Genomic DNA, 17,437 nt, shown 5'->3' with positions numbered 1-17,437 from the left:
AAATTCACTTCGAACTCGGCGCACAGTAACATGGTACAGTTGTGCTCAATGAACCAAAAGCAGACGATAGGCCAACTTTATCCTGATTGCAGATTTGCGGGAAAAAATGATACATCAAATTTACTTTTGGTCAATAATTCAGAGTAAGGCAGAATAAATCCAAAATACCAATTTATTAGCCAGGTAAGATCATCATAATTCAAAAGCCAATTCAGATCCAATTGAAATTTTAAACATAAATCAATAAACAGTTGTAATCATATAAAAACACTGCAAACCTGGCAAAAGGATGATATATAGTAATAGTGTGGGTTCATCTGGCTACAGAATTCTCAAGTGAAATAAAGAGATACGTGATGTATGGGTTTGATTTAAAATATAGAAAATCCCCCTGAACCTTCTGCAAACTTTCCTTAAATATCCACATAGAACAGAGCATTGTAATAATGATAGGAATTTGGTATTGATTGGGTCTTATGGACTCAGGGGCTTCACCTCATGGGTGATTGGTTAACAAGGTTGGATGTCTCTTAACACTGAGTGAAGTTTGCCTATTTTACACATTTTAATTGAATTCTGTTGTTATGGGAGTTGTTATACCAATCACACGGAGACATTTCAAATGATATCAAACATGACTCTTGAATGTCTTGAATGTAACATTTCATACATAGTTCATGGTCAGCGGTTTACAGGTCAGATGCTCTAAGCTGAGAGGATGATGATGGGGTGAAGAAGGAGAACAGATATAAGTAATCTTGGTGAGGTGCTCTTCTACCCACATAATGGGGTGGTTGTCTTGGAGGTACAGTCTTGTTCAAAATAATAGCAGTACAATGTGACTAACCAGAATAATCAAGGTTTTTAGTATATTTTTTATTGCTACGTGGCAAACAAGTTACCAGTAGGTTCAGTAGATTCTCAGAAAACAAACAAGACCCAGCATTCATGATATGCACGCTCTTAAGGCTGTGCAATTGGGGTATAAGTTGAAAGGGGTGTGTTCAAAAAATAGCAGTGTCCACCTTTGACTGTACAAACTCAAAACTATTTTGTACAAACATTTTTTTTTCTGGGATTTAGCAATCCTGTGAATCACTAAACTAATATTTAGTTGTATGACCACAGTATTTTAAAACTGCTTGACATCTGTGCGGCATGGAGTCAACCAACTTGTGGCACCTCTCAGCTGTTATTCCACTCCATGATTCTTTAACAACACTCCACAATTCATTCACATTTCCTGGTTTTGCTTCAGAAACAGCATTTTTGATATCACCCCACAAGTTCTCAATTGGATTAAGGTCTGGAGATTGGGCTGGCCACTCCATAACATTAATTTTGTTGGTTTGGAACCAAGACTTTGCCCGTTTACTAGTGTGTTTTGGGTCATTGTCTTGTTGAAACAACCATTTCAAGGGCATGTCCTCTTCAGCATAGGGCAACATGACCTCTTCAAGTATTTTAACATATGCAAACTGATCCAGGATCCCTGGTATGCGATAAATAGGCCCCAACACCATAGTAGGAGAAACATGCCCATGTCATGCTCCATGCTTCACTGTCTTCACTGTGTACTGTGGCTTGAATTCAGAGTTTGGGGGTCGTCTCACAAACTGCCTGTGGCCCTTGGACCCAAAAAGAACAATTTTACTCTCATCAGTCCACAAAATGTTCCTCCATTTCTCTTTAGGCCAGTTGATGTGTTTTTTGGCAAATTGTAACCTCTTCTGCACATGACTTTTTTTTAACAGAGGGACTTTGCGGGGGATTCTTGAAAATAGATTAGCTTCACACAGACGTCTTCTAACTGTCACAGTACTTACAGGTAACTCCAGACTGTCTTTGATCATCCTGCAGGTGATCATTGGCTGAGCCTTTGCCATTCTGGTTATTCTTCTATCCATTTTGATGGTTGTCTTCCGTTTTCTTCCACGTCTCTCTGGTTTTGCTCTCCATTTTAATGCATTGGAGATCATTTTAGTTGAACAGCCTATCATTTTTTGCACCTCTTTATAGGTTTTCCCCTCTCCAATCAACTTTTTAATCAAAGTACGCTGTTCTTCTGAACAATGTCTTGAACGACCCATTTTCCTCAGCTTTCAAATGCATGTTCAACAAGTGTTGGCTTCATCCTTAAATAGGGGCCACCTGATTCACACCTGTTTCTTCACAAAATTGATTTCTCAGTGATTGAATGCCACACTGCTATTTTTTTGAACACACCCCTTTCAACTAATTCAACTAATTGCCCAATTGCACAGCCTTAAGAGCGTGCATATCATGAATGCTGGGTCTCATTTGTTTTCTGAGAATCTACTGAACCTACTGGTAACTTGTTTGCCACGTAGCAATAAAAAAAATATACTAAAAACCTTGATTATTCTGGTTAGTCACATTGTACTGCTATTATTTTGAACAATACTGTAGATGTGAACTCTTAAGAAATATTTTAGAGGTTGATTTTCACCAGAATTAAAAATTTTTTATATAGTTCCCTCTGGATTCAGCCATTTGGTGTTGATCTAACACCACTTTTCAGTATGTTTCTTCTGATGAGTCTGAAAACTTCCTAATAAAGCGAATCTCTCTCCACAGATCAAGCAGTGTTAAAGTTTTTCTCTAGTGTGAACTCTCTGATGGACTTTTAATTGCCCTGCTTGAGTACACGTCTTCCCACACTGAGAGCATTTGTAAGGTTTCTCTCCAGTATGAAGTCTCTCATGGGTTTTTAAGGTACTTGAGTGAGCAAACGTCGCCTCACACTGAGAGCATTTGTAAGGTTTTTCACCTGTATGAGTTCTGTGGTGCGTCACTAAACTGCCACTTTGATTAAAACCTTTCCCACAAACATCACACTGGTAAGGTTTCTCTCCAGTGTGATCTCTCTGATGGACTTTTAATTGAGCTGACTGAGCAAACGTCTTCTCACACTGAGAGCATTTGTAAGGTTTTTCACCTGTATGAGTTCTCTGGTGATTCACTAAATGTTCATGTTGACTGAAACTCTTCCCACAAACACTACACTGATGAGGTTTTTCACCCGTATGAGTTCTCTGGTGTTTCACTAAACTGCTACTTTGATTAAAACTCTTCTCACAGACATTACAGTGATAAGGTTTCTCTCCAGTGTGAACTCTCAGATGGACTCTAACATGAGATGGATCAGTGAATCTCTTTCCACAGTGAGAGCAGACGTAAGGTTTTTCTCCAGTATGAACTCTCTCGTGGGTTTTTAAGGAACCTAAATGATTAAACGTCTTCTCACACTGAGAGCATTTGTAAGGTTTTTCACGTGTATGAGTTCTCTGGTGTGACACTAAACTGCTATTTTGATTAAAACTCTTCCCACAAACACCACAGTGGTAAGGTTTCTCTCCAGTGTGAACTCTCTCATGGGCTTTTAAGTTACTTGACTTAGTAAACATCTTCTCACAATGAGAGCATTGGTAAGGGTTCTCTCTAGTGTGAATTCTCAGATGAATTTTTAATTGAGATGAATCAGAAAATCCTTTTCCACAGTAAGAGCAGTGATAAGGTTTCTCTTCAATGTGAATTCTCTCATGGCTTATCAGCTGAGATTTCTTACAGAAACGTTTATCACAGTGTGAACATTGATAGGGTTTTTCTCCTGTGTGAATTCTCTGATGAACATCAAGAATTTGTTTGGTGGTGTAGTATTTGCCACATTCATTGCAGTAGAAAGGTTTTTCACCACTGTGTGTCTTCATGTGAACTTTCAGCTGAGATAAGATGACAAAACCCTTCCCACACTGCTCACAGTGAAACTGCCTCTTCTTCTTCTTCTCTCTGTGCTCTTCTGAATGAAGTTTCTTCTCTTGTAAGGTAGTAAAGCTGATCTCAGATCCCCTGCAGGTGAAGATTTTCTCTTCTGTGTGTTTTCTCTCATGTCTCTCTAAATGTCTTTCTTTTGATGTGGACGATTTTATTTCTCCCTCAGACCATGAATGGCTCTTCTCATCTGAAAGGAACAAAATAATAAAAACATCTTACATCAGGAGGGTAAATTCAGTTCTGTACCAGTTTCTATATTGAAAGCCTCTATATTGAAAGACACTATAGTGGTGGGTTGCATATGGGTTGAATATTTTAGTTTTAGATTATAACTGTATAAAAACAGTGCAACAAATAAGGAATAATTGTTTTATATATGAATAATTTAAGAAAATTATCTATTTAAAACTTAAAAGTCCAGAAACTATTTTGTTAAATAAAAAGCATTTCCGTTTTTAAATACAAAAGCACAAAAAAGGTCCTTTAAAAACACAAAGTGTAGCCACAATGTAGTGAAATATACTTAATAAACTTAATATAGCATTTGAAGACACGTCACTCCGAAAACTTAAAATTGAACAGGCTAGGAAATGCATGTCATTGTGTCATTACGTCAGTAAAAAGGTGTGCTTTCGGCGCTGCGCACATAGGATTGTGGGTGATTTGAGAGCGCGAAGGATAGACATATGCATCCTTTTTCATATATGGGATTTTTTTTTAACTAAGGACTCAGTTCTGAGGATCCTCAACATTGGAACAGTCCTTAGATGGATGTCGATGACGTAGCATTCTTGAAAATCCGGCTTCCGAGGATCCCTCCTTGACATTGAGAAACACCTAGTGTTTCTTGTGGCAATTTCCTGGTGTTTGCATTTAGAGCAGCGAAGAAGAGATCAGTTCCGCTTTGCAGCGTTAGCTTTAGTACATGGTTACTGTGGTTAGTTTATGATGGTAATGCTCAACATCTAGTGATTTGAGTTATTAATTAATTGCTTACTCATCAAAAGTTTTTTTTCCATTAATAAAGTGATACTACAGTACAGTACAATTTCTCATTCTTAGGGATTTTGAAATACTATGCACATAAAAAATGAACCACTGTGTTATTTAGTCATGAATCAAGAGTATGAATCTAAACAATGGTTACAATTAAATTAAATATATGCTGCATCAACAAATTACAAATCTCATCTAGGACTCTGCGGCATGGATAAATAATGAACTTTTTACTATTTTCTTTTTCACCATTTTTTAGATGTATTCTCCAATTCTTGATGTTTGTCCGTCCAAAATACACGGTGGGTAATTTTCGTCAATAAGACGCTAAAAATCCCCAATGAACAACTGCTGTGAGAGTGCTGTATCTCAAATACATTATTAACAGAAAATAAACTTTTGATGAGTGAGTAAATCAATTAATTATATAATGACCTTTACCATTATTTACCAGTCACCACAGAATTGCACTATTAACTTTGCATTACCATAAAAAAATGTGTTTTATACACACAAAGTTAATGCAACAAGGGGTTGTCAAAAGTCAACTAAAACAAACACTGATCACCATAATGGAAAAACTGGATACTTGTATGTTGGCATAACGTTTTGGGGAACTTTCAAGGAACGGTCTTATAACTATTCTCTGTTAGCTGGGACCCCCTTACCTTCACTTGCTTTTACAGACTTGTGTACCTCCTAAACCCTGCACTCTGCCAACAAGCAATGGGTTGTGGAGTCATCCCAAAAATGGGGGAAAAATCAGTGTCACAAACTCTCTCTGGATTTGTTCCACATGTGGAATATGGAAAATATTGTGTTTTTTTAACCATTAACAACGCAAACACATTATATTATACCAAATACAAAAAATAGCATTGTTTTTAGCAACAAAATAGGTGCCGTTTAAAAACACATTGTATACCGTGTTAGGCTTGATGAGACTGGTTGTAATGCACCAGTGTTTCCAACACATTGACTTTACTTGGGCGGGTGTGAAGCGAGCTCTGTTTCACATTATATCCTTTCATATTTCTGATCTTGAGCAGAGTTGTAAGCATTAAAGGGACACTCCACTTTAAATTTAATTTTTTTGTCGGTTTTAGTACACAATATAACTACAGAAGAGTCAAGTTTTAAATAGGAAAAATATCCAAAATCTGATATTTTTTGTGCGATGCTAATGGTCTCTTTAGATTCAATGGATTATGCTAAGCTATGCTAAAAGTGGTACCACCAGACCCGGCAATCAGGGATTCCAAGACGGTTAAAATCAAATGTTTAACTCTAGAGGAGCTGGAAATGAGCAGATTTTCAAAAACAGTGGGATGTCCCTTTAAAAGGTCTTCACGGAGGACATGGGAGCCATATGGTTCCGGGTCTATATTTTAAATGATCATTCAGGTCCTGTTTGGTCCCAGTTTAATAACTTTGGGTCCTGTGTCTGATTAAAATTGTGTGTAAAACACGAGTTGATCAGAGAACAGTTGTAATTAGAGTCGGTCAGCGCTTCACACTAAAGCATGGGTCCTCAACCGGGGGTCCACCAAATGTTTAATCACAAGCCATTATTTGATTAAAACGTAAAACATACGTACAACACGTTACATGTCCCATTTAAGTTGTGCACGTGTGCCGCAAGGTTGAAGGCGCGTTCAATTTAGCCAGCGGACCAAAATAAAATATCTGAAGATTATAAATGTCCACTCAGGAAGCAGCAGTAGTGACAGAAAAGGCATCATAAAACAGTTAAATCTTATAGGCATGTGTGTCTTTCTTTCAGAATGTTATTTTAGAATCAGTTCTGAACTTGGACGGCTGTTTCACGCTGTTCAGATTTGTAATTGCTAAAGCGATAACGTAGACTAACTGTGTTTCGTATACTTTTCGTCGTTTTCCGGATGCCTTCGGCTATTCCTCGAAGCAGCTTGCTCCAATATGCATGTTTGTGTGCTCATTCTCTGGGGGAAGGTCAATTGTATGAGCCATACTTTGATTGATGTGTTTTGGACCAATGGTGTTTGAGAAAAGTGAGAAAAGTTACCTCCTTCGCACATGTACGGAAGATGATAAGGCGAAATGATGAAAAACTACATATTTATAGTTGGTTTACTATATAAATTAACGTGTGTGTGTGTGTGTGATTAACATAACTATTTGCAACATATCATTTAAATAACATAACAGTTAACATTAACAAAAAATTAACACTTAACTTACATAACATTTAATTTAAATTTGTAGGTGTATTAACAAGGACATTAACAACATTTGTGTCAAAACCAGTCTTCATCTGGGACTTCCTGAAGGTGGAACCATAAGTGACACAGGTCACATTCTGTAATGGCTTCATTATTGGAATCACTCTCTTGCACAGACAGGGCACAGTGCTCTCCATCTTCCTCTGTCACAGTAGGGGCCCGCCCTTTTGGCCTCCTGGGCTTGTCTCTTTTCTCCCCTCTTTTTTTGCCATCTTGCCTGCGCTTTCTCTTGTTATCTTCCTTCTCTGCTTCTTTTTTGTCCAGCAGTTCAATATGTTCATCGCTGGTGATGACGCGGACTGGCAACGGAATGCAACGCCTTACTCTGTCATTCCTCTCCAGTGCTGGGCTCATGAGGACATTAGCCAGAGTCTCGGGGATTACACCTGCAGCCACTAGGTAATTTTTGGGAGCCACTCTGTTACAGGTGGGGCAAGGTGTTTGTGTGGTGGAGGGAGTGGTGGTGGTGTCTGTGTCATTAGGTTGTATGCTGGACTGTGTGGCTGAAGGAGGGGTAGAAATGCTAGATGGTGTGGCGGGACTGATGTGTGGTGTGGCAAAAGAAGTGGAGGAAAACTGGATTTTGTGGAGGGACTGCTGGATGGCGTGGAAAAAGGAGGCATGGGAGTGATGGATGGAGTTGCAGTTGGAAGCCTTCTCACCACCTAAAAAAATTTAAAGTATGGAAAACTTATTAGCAAATTTAAAAAGAAAACAAGTAACTTAGAGGTTGAATTAAGATGTATTAATGTAAAAATTACCTGGGTTGTGTCCACAGCATCTCTGCACAGATGAAAGATTCCAGCTTTACGGAACCCAGCCTTGATGTTTTAGGTGGTGACCGCATTGGGGTAGACATGTTTTAGCAGGGGTGAAAACGGCTTCTTCCCCACTACAACATGTCCCCGCACAAACCCATTCTGGCAGCCATGGTGGAGAAAGCCCTGTAATGTCCAGGGGTTGCAAAATGTGTGTAGTGTGTGCAGGCAGGCAAAGAATTTCAATCATGTCTTCTTTGCAAAACACTATCGCATATTTTGACACGTGTCTCATGTTGGTCCATGCTTAAAATTAGTGGTCTCTCCTCAGGTGCATATTTGATGAAATGATGCAGACATTTTAAAAAAGAGCTCCAAATCCATATACCCCTTATCTTGGATGCCATAGAGGGCATTGGGGGACCCATGCAGCCTGTAGGCGCACTATGATATGCTCTCTTGTGGTCTGCTGCTGCTGGTACACATGCTTTTTACCAGCTGGCACAGGACCTTCTCCCTGGACCGAGGTTTGTCCCCAAATCCTGTTTCATCACAATTATAAATAAAATGTGGCTTGTCTTGTAAACCATGCTTTGTGTATAACTGTTCGTAGAGTTTAAAGAATCCCTCGATGGCCTCCGGTGTAGCACCATGGATTCTAGCTCTGTCCAATCACAGAGGAGGGGCGGGACAAGTATCACAACAACCAATCGGCTCACAGCTTAAGTATCACAGCTAAAAGCGCTCGGCTGAAAAAAAGCTGGCATTCGCTGTCCTCCAGGCATTTTCAGCAGGGTTTAAAAGTTTTGTTGTGCACAACCCTTAAGCTTCAAAAATGCTCTTCACAAACCAATGGGTGACGTCACAGACACTACGTCCATATTTTTTTACAGTCTGTGGTTCAAACAAAGCATATGTTTTAATCATCGCTCTGAATATAATTTCTATCAGAAGTCTTTCACAAAAAAGCTTTTTTTTGAAGCATGAAGGTAGGATGAAGGTTTTTTTGTTTGAAAGCAGATGGTCTGTTCTTTCATTTGATATATTGTATGTTTATATATTTAAAGAAGATAATTTTCTGGAAGGCATTACAACTTTTGTGAAAATCATAAAAAATGCTGGCGCTGGCTGGTAAGGTAACTTAAAACAAATAAAACGCGGGTGGGAAAAGAGTAAACAATAAATAAACAACAGTTATATTAAAGTTATGAGGTTTAATGCCTTACCCACTATATATACTAGGGTTGCCAACTGTCCCGGATCAGCCGGGACGTCCCGTATTTTAAGCCTATTTTATTTGTCCCATACGGGACGTCCCGCGTCCCGTTTTTTGACTGCTACGCTTGATCTAAACAGGCTCCGACTTCATGTGGCACCACAACGACAGGCAGATAACATCAAATCCTGCGAGAGGGATTCGAGAAATCCTACAGAAGCCACTATCAAAATGCTCTCACCGTACTTTGATGTCATCCAGTGTCAGTCCTTGCGGTGCCACAAGCAGCAGCAGTGCTGATCACGACAGCTTTTATCCAATTACAGATCCCCAGCACATTCAGTACACATTTAACAGGGTCAAATAATAAGATTTTATGTTTGCTTTTTTATATAGTCTGTTTTTATAAGATCGGCATAGTTACAAAGTTTGGTCTCAATTCTGAAGAGATCGCTGATCCAGACCTGCCTAAAACGCATCAATCTAAAGGATTTAATCTTTTTCAACTTTACTAGGATTTTGGCGCTTCTGATTCACATACTGTAAGTGTGTTTTAATTTATATTTTTGATGTTGACCCTGTAAGACAACCAAATCTTATAGAATCTATTTTTAATTTTCACAAGATTAAAATGATGGGGAAAACGTTTTATTTACCTTTAGTGCGGGAGTCACAAGTGTTTGGGTTTAGATAGGTAAAATTAACTTGATGGTTCAAAAGTAGCCTTACTGTGTTAAAAGTAGGCTACCTGCTGTAAATTAACAAACTATTAATAAACCTACCATGTATGTTCCCAGGGCATAAGAATTATAAATTAATATTTAATTAGGAGATTAGCTATCATTTTGACAAATGGCTTAAATACACTGTATACAAAACCATATACGCACTGATGCGACACGCCACATTTTGTCACGTATTTCAGAGTGAGAAAGTTGGCAACCCTAATATATACACTGCAAAAAACCCACAGGTTAAGTTAATTTCAGGACAATTTCTTCACTTTTAAATCACAATTAAAAACAAATGGAAAATTCCAAGGCAGTGAACATTACTCCAGTGAAAAGACAACCAGAGAAACATACCTGAAGGAATAAAATCATCACCACAACTCTCATCTTCATCACCAGTGTGGTCTTCCACTTCTGTAGCTTCAGTTTTTATTTCTGTATGTTCAGTTTTGATCTTCATCATGAGGTTCCTGAAGTCGATGAGTTTGACTGAACACATCTTGAGTTTGGTCTGCAGGATCTGCTGCTGTTCTCCAGCGTTCCAGACAGAATCCAGAGACTCTCTGGAGGTTTGATCAGTAGATTCCTCATCCTGTAAGACCTGATCAGTTCCTGATTTACAGCACATCACATCCATCTCATCATCCACACTAAAATACACAGAGACAAGACTCTGTTTACACTCAATAAAACACTCACGAGAGAAAAACACTGAGGATACACAAACACATCACACACGCGAGCTCGCTCTTTCTTTCTTTCGTGGGTTTATCGGCTGCAGAGCGCCTCCTGCTGGACTGGAGAGAGAAGACGCTGCTCTGTTTGTCATTTGATTCTAAAATTAATAGCATTTTAAGGACATAAACCCCTTACAAAAATTAAGCCTGGACTCATCTGCTTGAAATATGCCTAAAGTGAAACTTTGCTTTTTGTATTTTTCTGTTTTATTAATAAGACAGGTTTATGTAATTTTGTATATTTGCAGATCTGCTTGTTTAGAACTCCAAACATAATGTAAAAATATTCTCAAAATATAACGAATTGTATTCCTGAAACTTCACGACTTTATTCTCGTTATACTATATATATATATATATATATATATATATATATATATATATATTAGACTTTATTCAAATATTTTCTAACATTTTCTAAAATGCGATTAATTTCAGAAATAAAGGACAAACGGAGCAGTGTCTTCTCTCTCCAGTACAGCAGGAGGCGCTCTGCAGCTCTTTAGTCCGCCGATAAACCCACTAAAGAAAGAAAGAAAGAGCTCGCGTGTGATGTGTTTGTGTGTCCTCAGTGTTTTTCTCTCTTGAGTGTTTTATTGAGTGTAAACAGAGTCTTGTCTCTGTGTATTTTAGTGTTGATGATGAGATGGATGTGATGTGCTGTAAATCAGAAACTGATCAGGGCTTACAGGATGAGGAATCTACTGATCAAACCTCCACAGAGTCTCTGGATTCTGTCTGTAACGCTGGAGAACAGCAGCAGATCCTGCAGACCAAACTCAACATGTGTTCAGTCAAACTCATCGACTTCAGGAACCTCATGATGAAGATCAAAACTGAAACCACAGAAGTGAAAACTGAACCGACAGAAGTGAAAACTGAACCTATAGAAGAGGAAGATGATGCAAATGAGTGTTGTGGTGATGATTTTATTCTTTCAGGTATGTTTCTTTGTGTTGTCTTTTTACTGAAGTAATGCTCACTGACTTGGAATTTTCCATTTGTTTTTACTTGTGATTTAGAAGTGAAGAAAATGTCCTAAAATTAACATAACGTTAGATTTTTCTTGCAGTGCATTTTACAAAGCACCAGGTTTTAATAACACATATTATTACCAGATTAATAATTGTTTAAAAAACATTTTAAAATGTATAAGATTCATTTAAATTTAGCCATTTAGCAGATGCTTTTATCCAAAGTGACTTACACAAGAAAGGGAGTACATAAGTGCACTCAGTGTTTTCCACAGATCTGAAATATTCTTGTGGTGGTATGCTGTGAAAAAGGCAATCATCACCCACCAACAAAAATGGTCTACTGTGCGTGTAACAAACAAATAGTAATGTGTGACACAACACAATAACTTTGATTTATTAAACATTTATATCAATTTCACATTATATTTCATAATTCCAACCACACCAAACTCTATTTGACATTAACAAAGCTGACACTGTTTATCAAAGCACCACAAATAATGTTTTGGCACTGACATTTATAGCAATACTTGTAGACAACCACTTTAATCAAACTCTATTAATACAATAATATTAATGATAGATAGTGCAGGTCTATAGATTATAAATGTGATAGGTTCATGTAACATTATCACTTTTTCGATTAGATATTTCAGAAATAAAAACAGAACTCACAGAAGAGGAAGATCGCAAGGATGATTTTATTCCTTCAGGTATGTTTCTTTGTGTTGTCTTTTCACTGAAGTAATGTTCACTGTCTTGAAATATTACTAGGGCCGGGACTTTAACGCGTTAATTAAGATTAATTAATTACACAAAAATAACGCGTTAAAATTTTTTAACGCATTTTAATCGCACTTATTTTTGCACCGCGGAACATTTCTCATGAGTTTCGGCGGACCGATTATACTGGAGCACCAACTAGCGTTCATGACTTCACAACAAACCACAGTGAACATGAACCAAGAGTCTGATGAGATCGCTTTGGTTGGCCCCGTGGATGGGAATTTTTTTATAAAAAACGAACGGATGTAAGCGTCGATAAAAGCATGGTTGTGAGTAAGCTATGCAACAAGGAATTCACATATCACCGCAGCACATCGAGCATCTCAATGCAAAACATACAGCAGCTAGCGTGGACATTAGCCCGACTCCGGGCACAACGACTTATTCGGACGGGATTAGTTTTACATAGGGATGTGGGGTAAAGCAAGTTTTTATCAGAGCTTCTCGGTGATTTTAGTCCAGTCCGAATGCTCCATGTCAGTAATCATTACGGACAATGTCAGTAAAGATTACGGCGTCTTTTACCTTCTGTAAAAAGGTCCGGAGAAATTACCTCAGGTAATACAAATCCAGTGCGAATAGACCAGCTGTAAATATACACGTAAATCGCGTCATTTCCTTTTAATTTGCGGGTTTCTTTTAAATATAAAAGCGCTTAAAGAAGCGTTTACTTGCGTTCTAGACGGAGAAACAAGTCAGTTACAAGTCAGTTTCTGAATAAAACACGACACAAACTTTAAAAAAAAAGTCAAATTTACTTCTCAGAGGCATGGAACTGTTTATGAAACTGACGTTCTCCCCAAACTGAAATTAAACACAGTGTTTCGCGTTTTCCTTGTCTGTGTCATGTTGTTTGCACATCTGATATCTGGAAGCAAGGTAACGTGCACGTGAAGACGAGAGGTGACGCGCTGCGCCAACGAGTTACCCCTCCCACTTCTGAATGTTTTACAGAGATTTCTAATCCCGTCCGAATTGACCATTAATATTACCGACGTCCTGTGGTAAAATTACATTACGCCATCTACCCCTGTAAAACCAATCCTGTCCGAATAGGGCTCAATAAACAATATTTTGTTGCTTAAGCTTATGTATTCAGTCATTATTCATGGTACACTCTAAGAACGAATGTGTTAAAAACAACACATTAGTGTTGATTCTGGGACAACACACTAACTGCGTCGTACTGGAATCCACCCATCTCTGTGTTATTATTGAAACAACACATTTTGTGTTACTTTTAACACAACATGTGTTATACTTGAACACAAAATCAAGACAAAATGACTCATAATGTGTTAAAATTACACATAATGTGTTAAAAGCTTACAGCACAATGATGTGTATAAAATTAACACATCCTTTCTAAGAGTGTATACTAAAATCCATGTAAAAAATTACTTCTTAATGTTCTCAGGTCAAATATTTATATGCGATTAAAATGCGATTAATTTAGATTAATTAATTACAAAGCCTCTAATTAATTAGATTAATTTTTTTAATCGAGTCCCGGCCCTAAATATTACATTTTGTTTTTACTTGTGATTTAGTGAAAGTGATGTGAACGTATAAAAGTGAAAGTGAAGTGAGTATTTGCCAATTTATGTTTGCGCCCGGGGAGCTGCTCAAGGGCACCACAGTCACAACCCGCCTCATGAGCCTCGAACTGGCAACTCTTGGGTTACAAGCCTGGCACTCTAACCACTAGGCTACAACTGCCCTTGAAGTAAAGAAAATGTACTAAAATATATATTTACATAAACTGTAGATTTTTTTGCAGTGTATTTTACCTAGCACCATGTTTTGTCTATGATAAATATTATTGGGTCAGTGATGTGACATAAATTTTTTTGTGTCCATATCTTTCAATCGACCTGTCTTTTGACGCAGGCCACAACAACTTCTTCAGGCTTTTCGGTCCATGGCCAGACCCATCCAGTCTCTGCCAATGTCTTGTCTGAGTGAGTCCCGCCATCGGGTTAAGGGGGGGCTCAGCCTTCTTTTGATGTTGAGTGGACAGCCATTTGGTCGCAGCCCGTGTCCATCGCCCATCTGAACTCCTGGTCATGTGTCCGGCCCAGCGCTTCTTGGCCTGTTCAGCTTGGTTGATGGCATCCTTGACCTTGCTCATCTGCCTCAGTTGCTCGTTGCTGATGTGATCCGTCCTCTTGACACAAACCATATGCCGCTCAAAGGCGCGTTTGGTCACTGCCCGCATCTGCTTATCAGCAGTAGTCAGCGACCAGGTCTCGGCCCCATAGAGCATGGCCGGTAGGACGGTGCCATTGAACAGGTGTGCGTATGGTGGCGTCGGCCATGTTAGTGACCACCTCTGACACGTAGCTGACCCAGGTGGCTCTCTGTCGACATGCCAGCTCGCGGCTATTCTTGTGCTTAGCAGTAAGCTCTTGTCCGAGGTAGACGTAGCTGTCAATCTGCTCGATCCCCTTTTGGCCGATGTAGATGATGTTTGTTGGCAGCCTTGGGGTTGTGCATCCACTTTGTCTTGGTCAGACCGCTGCACCAGCCTGGTCAAGCTGGTTGAGACGCAGCTGTACGTCTGCCACTGATTCGCCATTGAGGACTATGTTAATGCTGATGCCCTTGTTGTCCCTTTCGAGCTGTCGAAAGACATGTTCCAGACATGCCATCATACACACACACACACACATATTTTACTCGATTCAATGCATTGTTTAGTGTTGCTGCAGAAAACTACACGTGTCAAAGCAGTAGTGTTCCTAAGTACCTAATTATTACCTAATAATCTGACTTGGAACAGATGCATGAGCGCACAGCTCTCTGCACTTGTCAGAGAGAGAGAGACACAGAGAGCAAAAAATTGAAATCAAAAAACGATTAATTGCACAGCCCTAGCTTGGGCGAGATGGGGTCACCCTGATTGACGCCTCTGGTGACGGGGATGTATAGTGTCCGGTCGAACAGGGTGATGTTGGTGGCGCAACCGCTGTTCATCTCCTGCAAAAGGGCTACATACTCATCAGCAACGCCCTGTTGTTGGAGGGCAAGCATTACAGCATTAATCTCCACACTGTCGAAGGCCTTCTCATAATCTACAAAGACCAACACCAAGGGCTGGCTGGTGTTTGTTCAAGTGGCTGTTGTTCATCCAACTGCCTGGCTAGTTGGTTGTGCAGCACCTTGATGAAGACCTTTTTAGCATTTGACAGGAGCCAGATGGGCCGATAATGTCACAGCTTTTTGCGGTCGGCCTTTTTGAACAGCAACACTGTCATAGCCGTCTTTTATTAATCTTTGTGCCATGTAGTGGCTGAAACGGCTGGCCAATGCTGCCCAGAGCTTTGATCTGCCCTCCTTGAGTAACTTGGCCTCGATTCCATCTGGCACTGGTGCCTGGTCTTTCTGGATGTTCTGGGTCTTGTGCCTGAGCTCACTGGGCAAAACTGACAGAATGGCTGGTAAGGCATAATTCTGTATAACGGGCGGGTTGGCTGGCATCTTGCTGGTGAACAGGTCTGTGTAAAAATGGCCTCATTCGGCCTTGATTCCCTGCCAGGTTTCTGTCGTCCATCCATCTGGTGTCTTTAGCGACGGCACCTGGCTGATTTAAAATCAGAAGCACGCTTGAGACTGCACATGCGCTTTAGAGTGTTAGCACCGACTCACACTAATCACGGCTGTTCTGATCGATTCATGTTTTACATACTTTGTTAATCAGACCCCCCACCCGAAGTAATTAAACTGGGATCGACCTGGACCCTACAGCTAACTCATCAGGAGAGACACGACATACTCAAACGCAAATGTAATTATCAAAAACTGTCATTATCACGGAGAAACAAAACAATAAAAATGTTATGCCAGATATACTGTAAATATACCTGGGTGGCCCGCCCAAGTAAAGTCAATGTGTGGGAAACAATTTTGCACTAGAACTAGTCTCATCAAGCCTAAAACAGGATACAAAGCTTTCTGTGGAACAAATCCAGAGAAGGTTTGTGACCGTGATTATTTTCCCCTTTTTGGGATGGCTCCACAAGACATCGCTCGTTGGCAGAGTCTAGGGATCTAGAGGGTACATAAGTCGGTATAAGCAAGTTTAGGTAAGGGGTCCCAACTAACATTTCCAAAAATACATAGTACAAGTGTTCAGGTTTTTATGTTTTAAGAAGGATTCTTGGTTGTCTGAATGTTAGAGGAATGTTACATTCTACCATTTTCAAATGTTTACGACGATGTCATTATTAATGTTCACACAAGGTTTAAAACGACTGTTTTCTATGTTTACTTTTTGCTTGTTATGTACAGTGGGTACGGAAGTATTCAGACCCCTTTAAATTTGTCACTCGTTGTTTCATTGCAGCCATTTGCTTAAATAAAAAAAGTTCATTTTTATTTCTCAGTAATGTACAGTCAGCACCCCATCTTGACAGAAAAAAACAAGACATGTAGACATTTTTGCAAATTTGTTAAAAAAGAAAAACTGAAATATCACATGGTCATAAGGATTCAGAACCTTGCAGATCTTTCATTTGTTATTTACATAATTTATTTGATCCTGCACCCGTATTAAATTTGGATGTGCGAGATTCTACTGTTTTTCAAAAAGTTCTACATGTCTGTTTTTTGTCAAGATGGGGTGATAAGTGTACATTAATGAAAATAAAATGAATTTTTTTTTATTTTAGCAAATGCTGCAATAAGACAAATTTAAAGGTGAAAAATTTAAAGGTGTCTGAATACTTTCCGTACCCACTGCACATAATAGAGAAACATTGTCAAAATATTGTTGTAGAAAACACAATTCACTTATTGGGTTTAGATGTTGATGTTTTGTTTCATGTAAAGTCACCATTATGGTGATCTGTGTTTGTTTAAGGTGGACTCTTAACATTTTTTTATTGTTTTTCCCTGGTTGAATTAAATTTGTTTGTATAAAAAACTTTTGTTATAGTAATGTACAGTAATTAGTGCAATTCTGTGGTGGCTGGTTCATAAAGTTCATCATCTCATTAATTGATTTACTCAATCATCAAAATATTTTATTTACTGTTAATCCAGCACTCTCACAGCAGTTGGTCAATAAGGATTTTTAGAAACTTGACAAAAATTATCCACCGTGTATTTGGGACGCACAAACATCAAGAATTGGAATTAATTTAAACAATGGTGACAAAGAATAGTAAAAAGTTCATTAT

The 17,437-nt window shown here is 38.9% G+C and overlaps 1 protein-coding gene and 1 pseudogene across 1 annotated transcript; one reads left to right on the top strand and one right to left on the bottom strand.

Annotated features, from left to right (window-relative positions):
• LOC135752339 (uncharacterized) overlaps positions 1-17,437 on the top strand; it is a 29,960-nt pseudogene that overhangs the window by 4,419 nt on the left and 8,104 nt on the right.
• LOC135750645 (uncharacterized) lies at positions 926-10,499 on the bottom strand. Its single transcript, XM_065269596.2, has 2 exons — positions 10,112-10,499; positions 926-3,982 (listed from the first exon to the last, which is right to left on the bottom strand). The coding sequence occupies exons 1-2, from the start codon at positions 10,392-10,394 to the stop codon at positions 2,610-2,612; spliced, it is 1,656 nt and encodes a 551-aa protein (XP_065125668.1). The 5' UTR covers positions 10,395-10,499; the 3' UTR covers positions 926-2,609.

Source organism: Paramisgurnus dabryanus, chromosome 4, assembly GCF_030506205.2.
Source record: "Paramisgurnus dabryanus chromosome 4, PD_genome_1.1, whole genome shotgun sequence".
NCBI classification, from domain to species: Eukaryota; Metazoa; Chordata; class Actinopteri; order Cypriniformes; family Cobitidae; genus Paramisgurnus; species Paramisgurnus dabryanus.
Note: the sequence above shows the minus strand (reverse complement) of the source record. Positions and strands in the feature narration are given on the sequence as shown.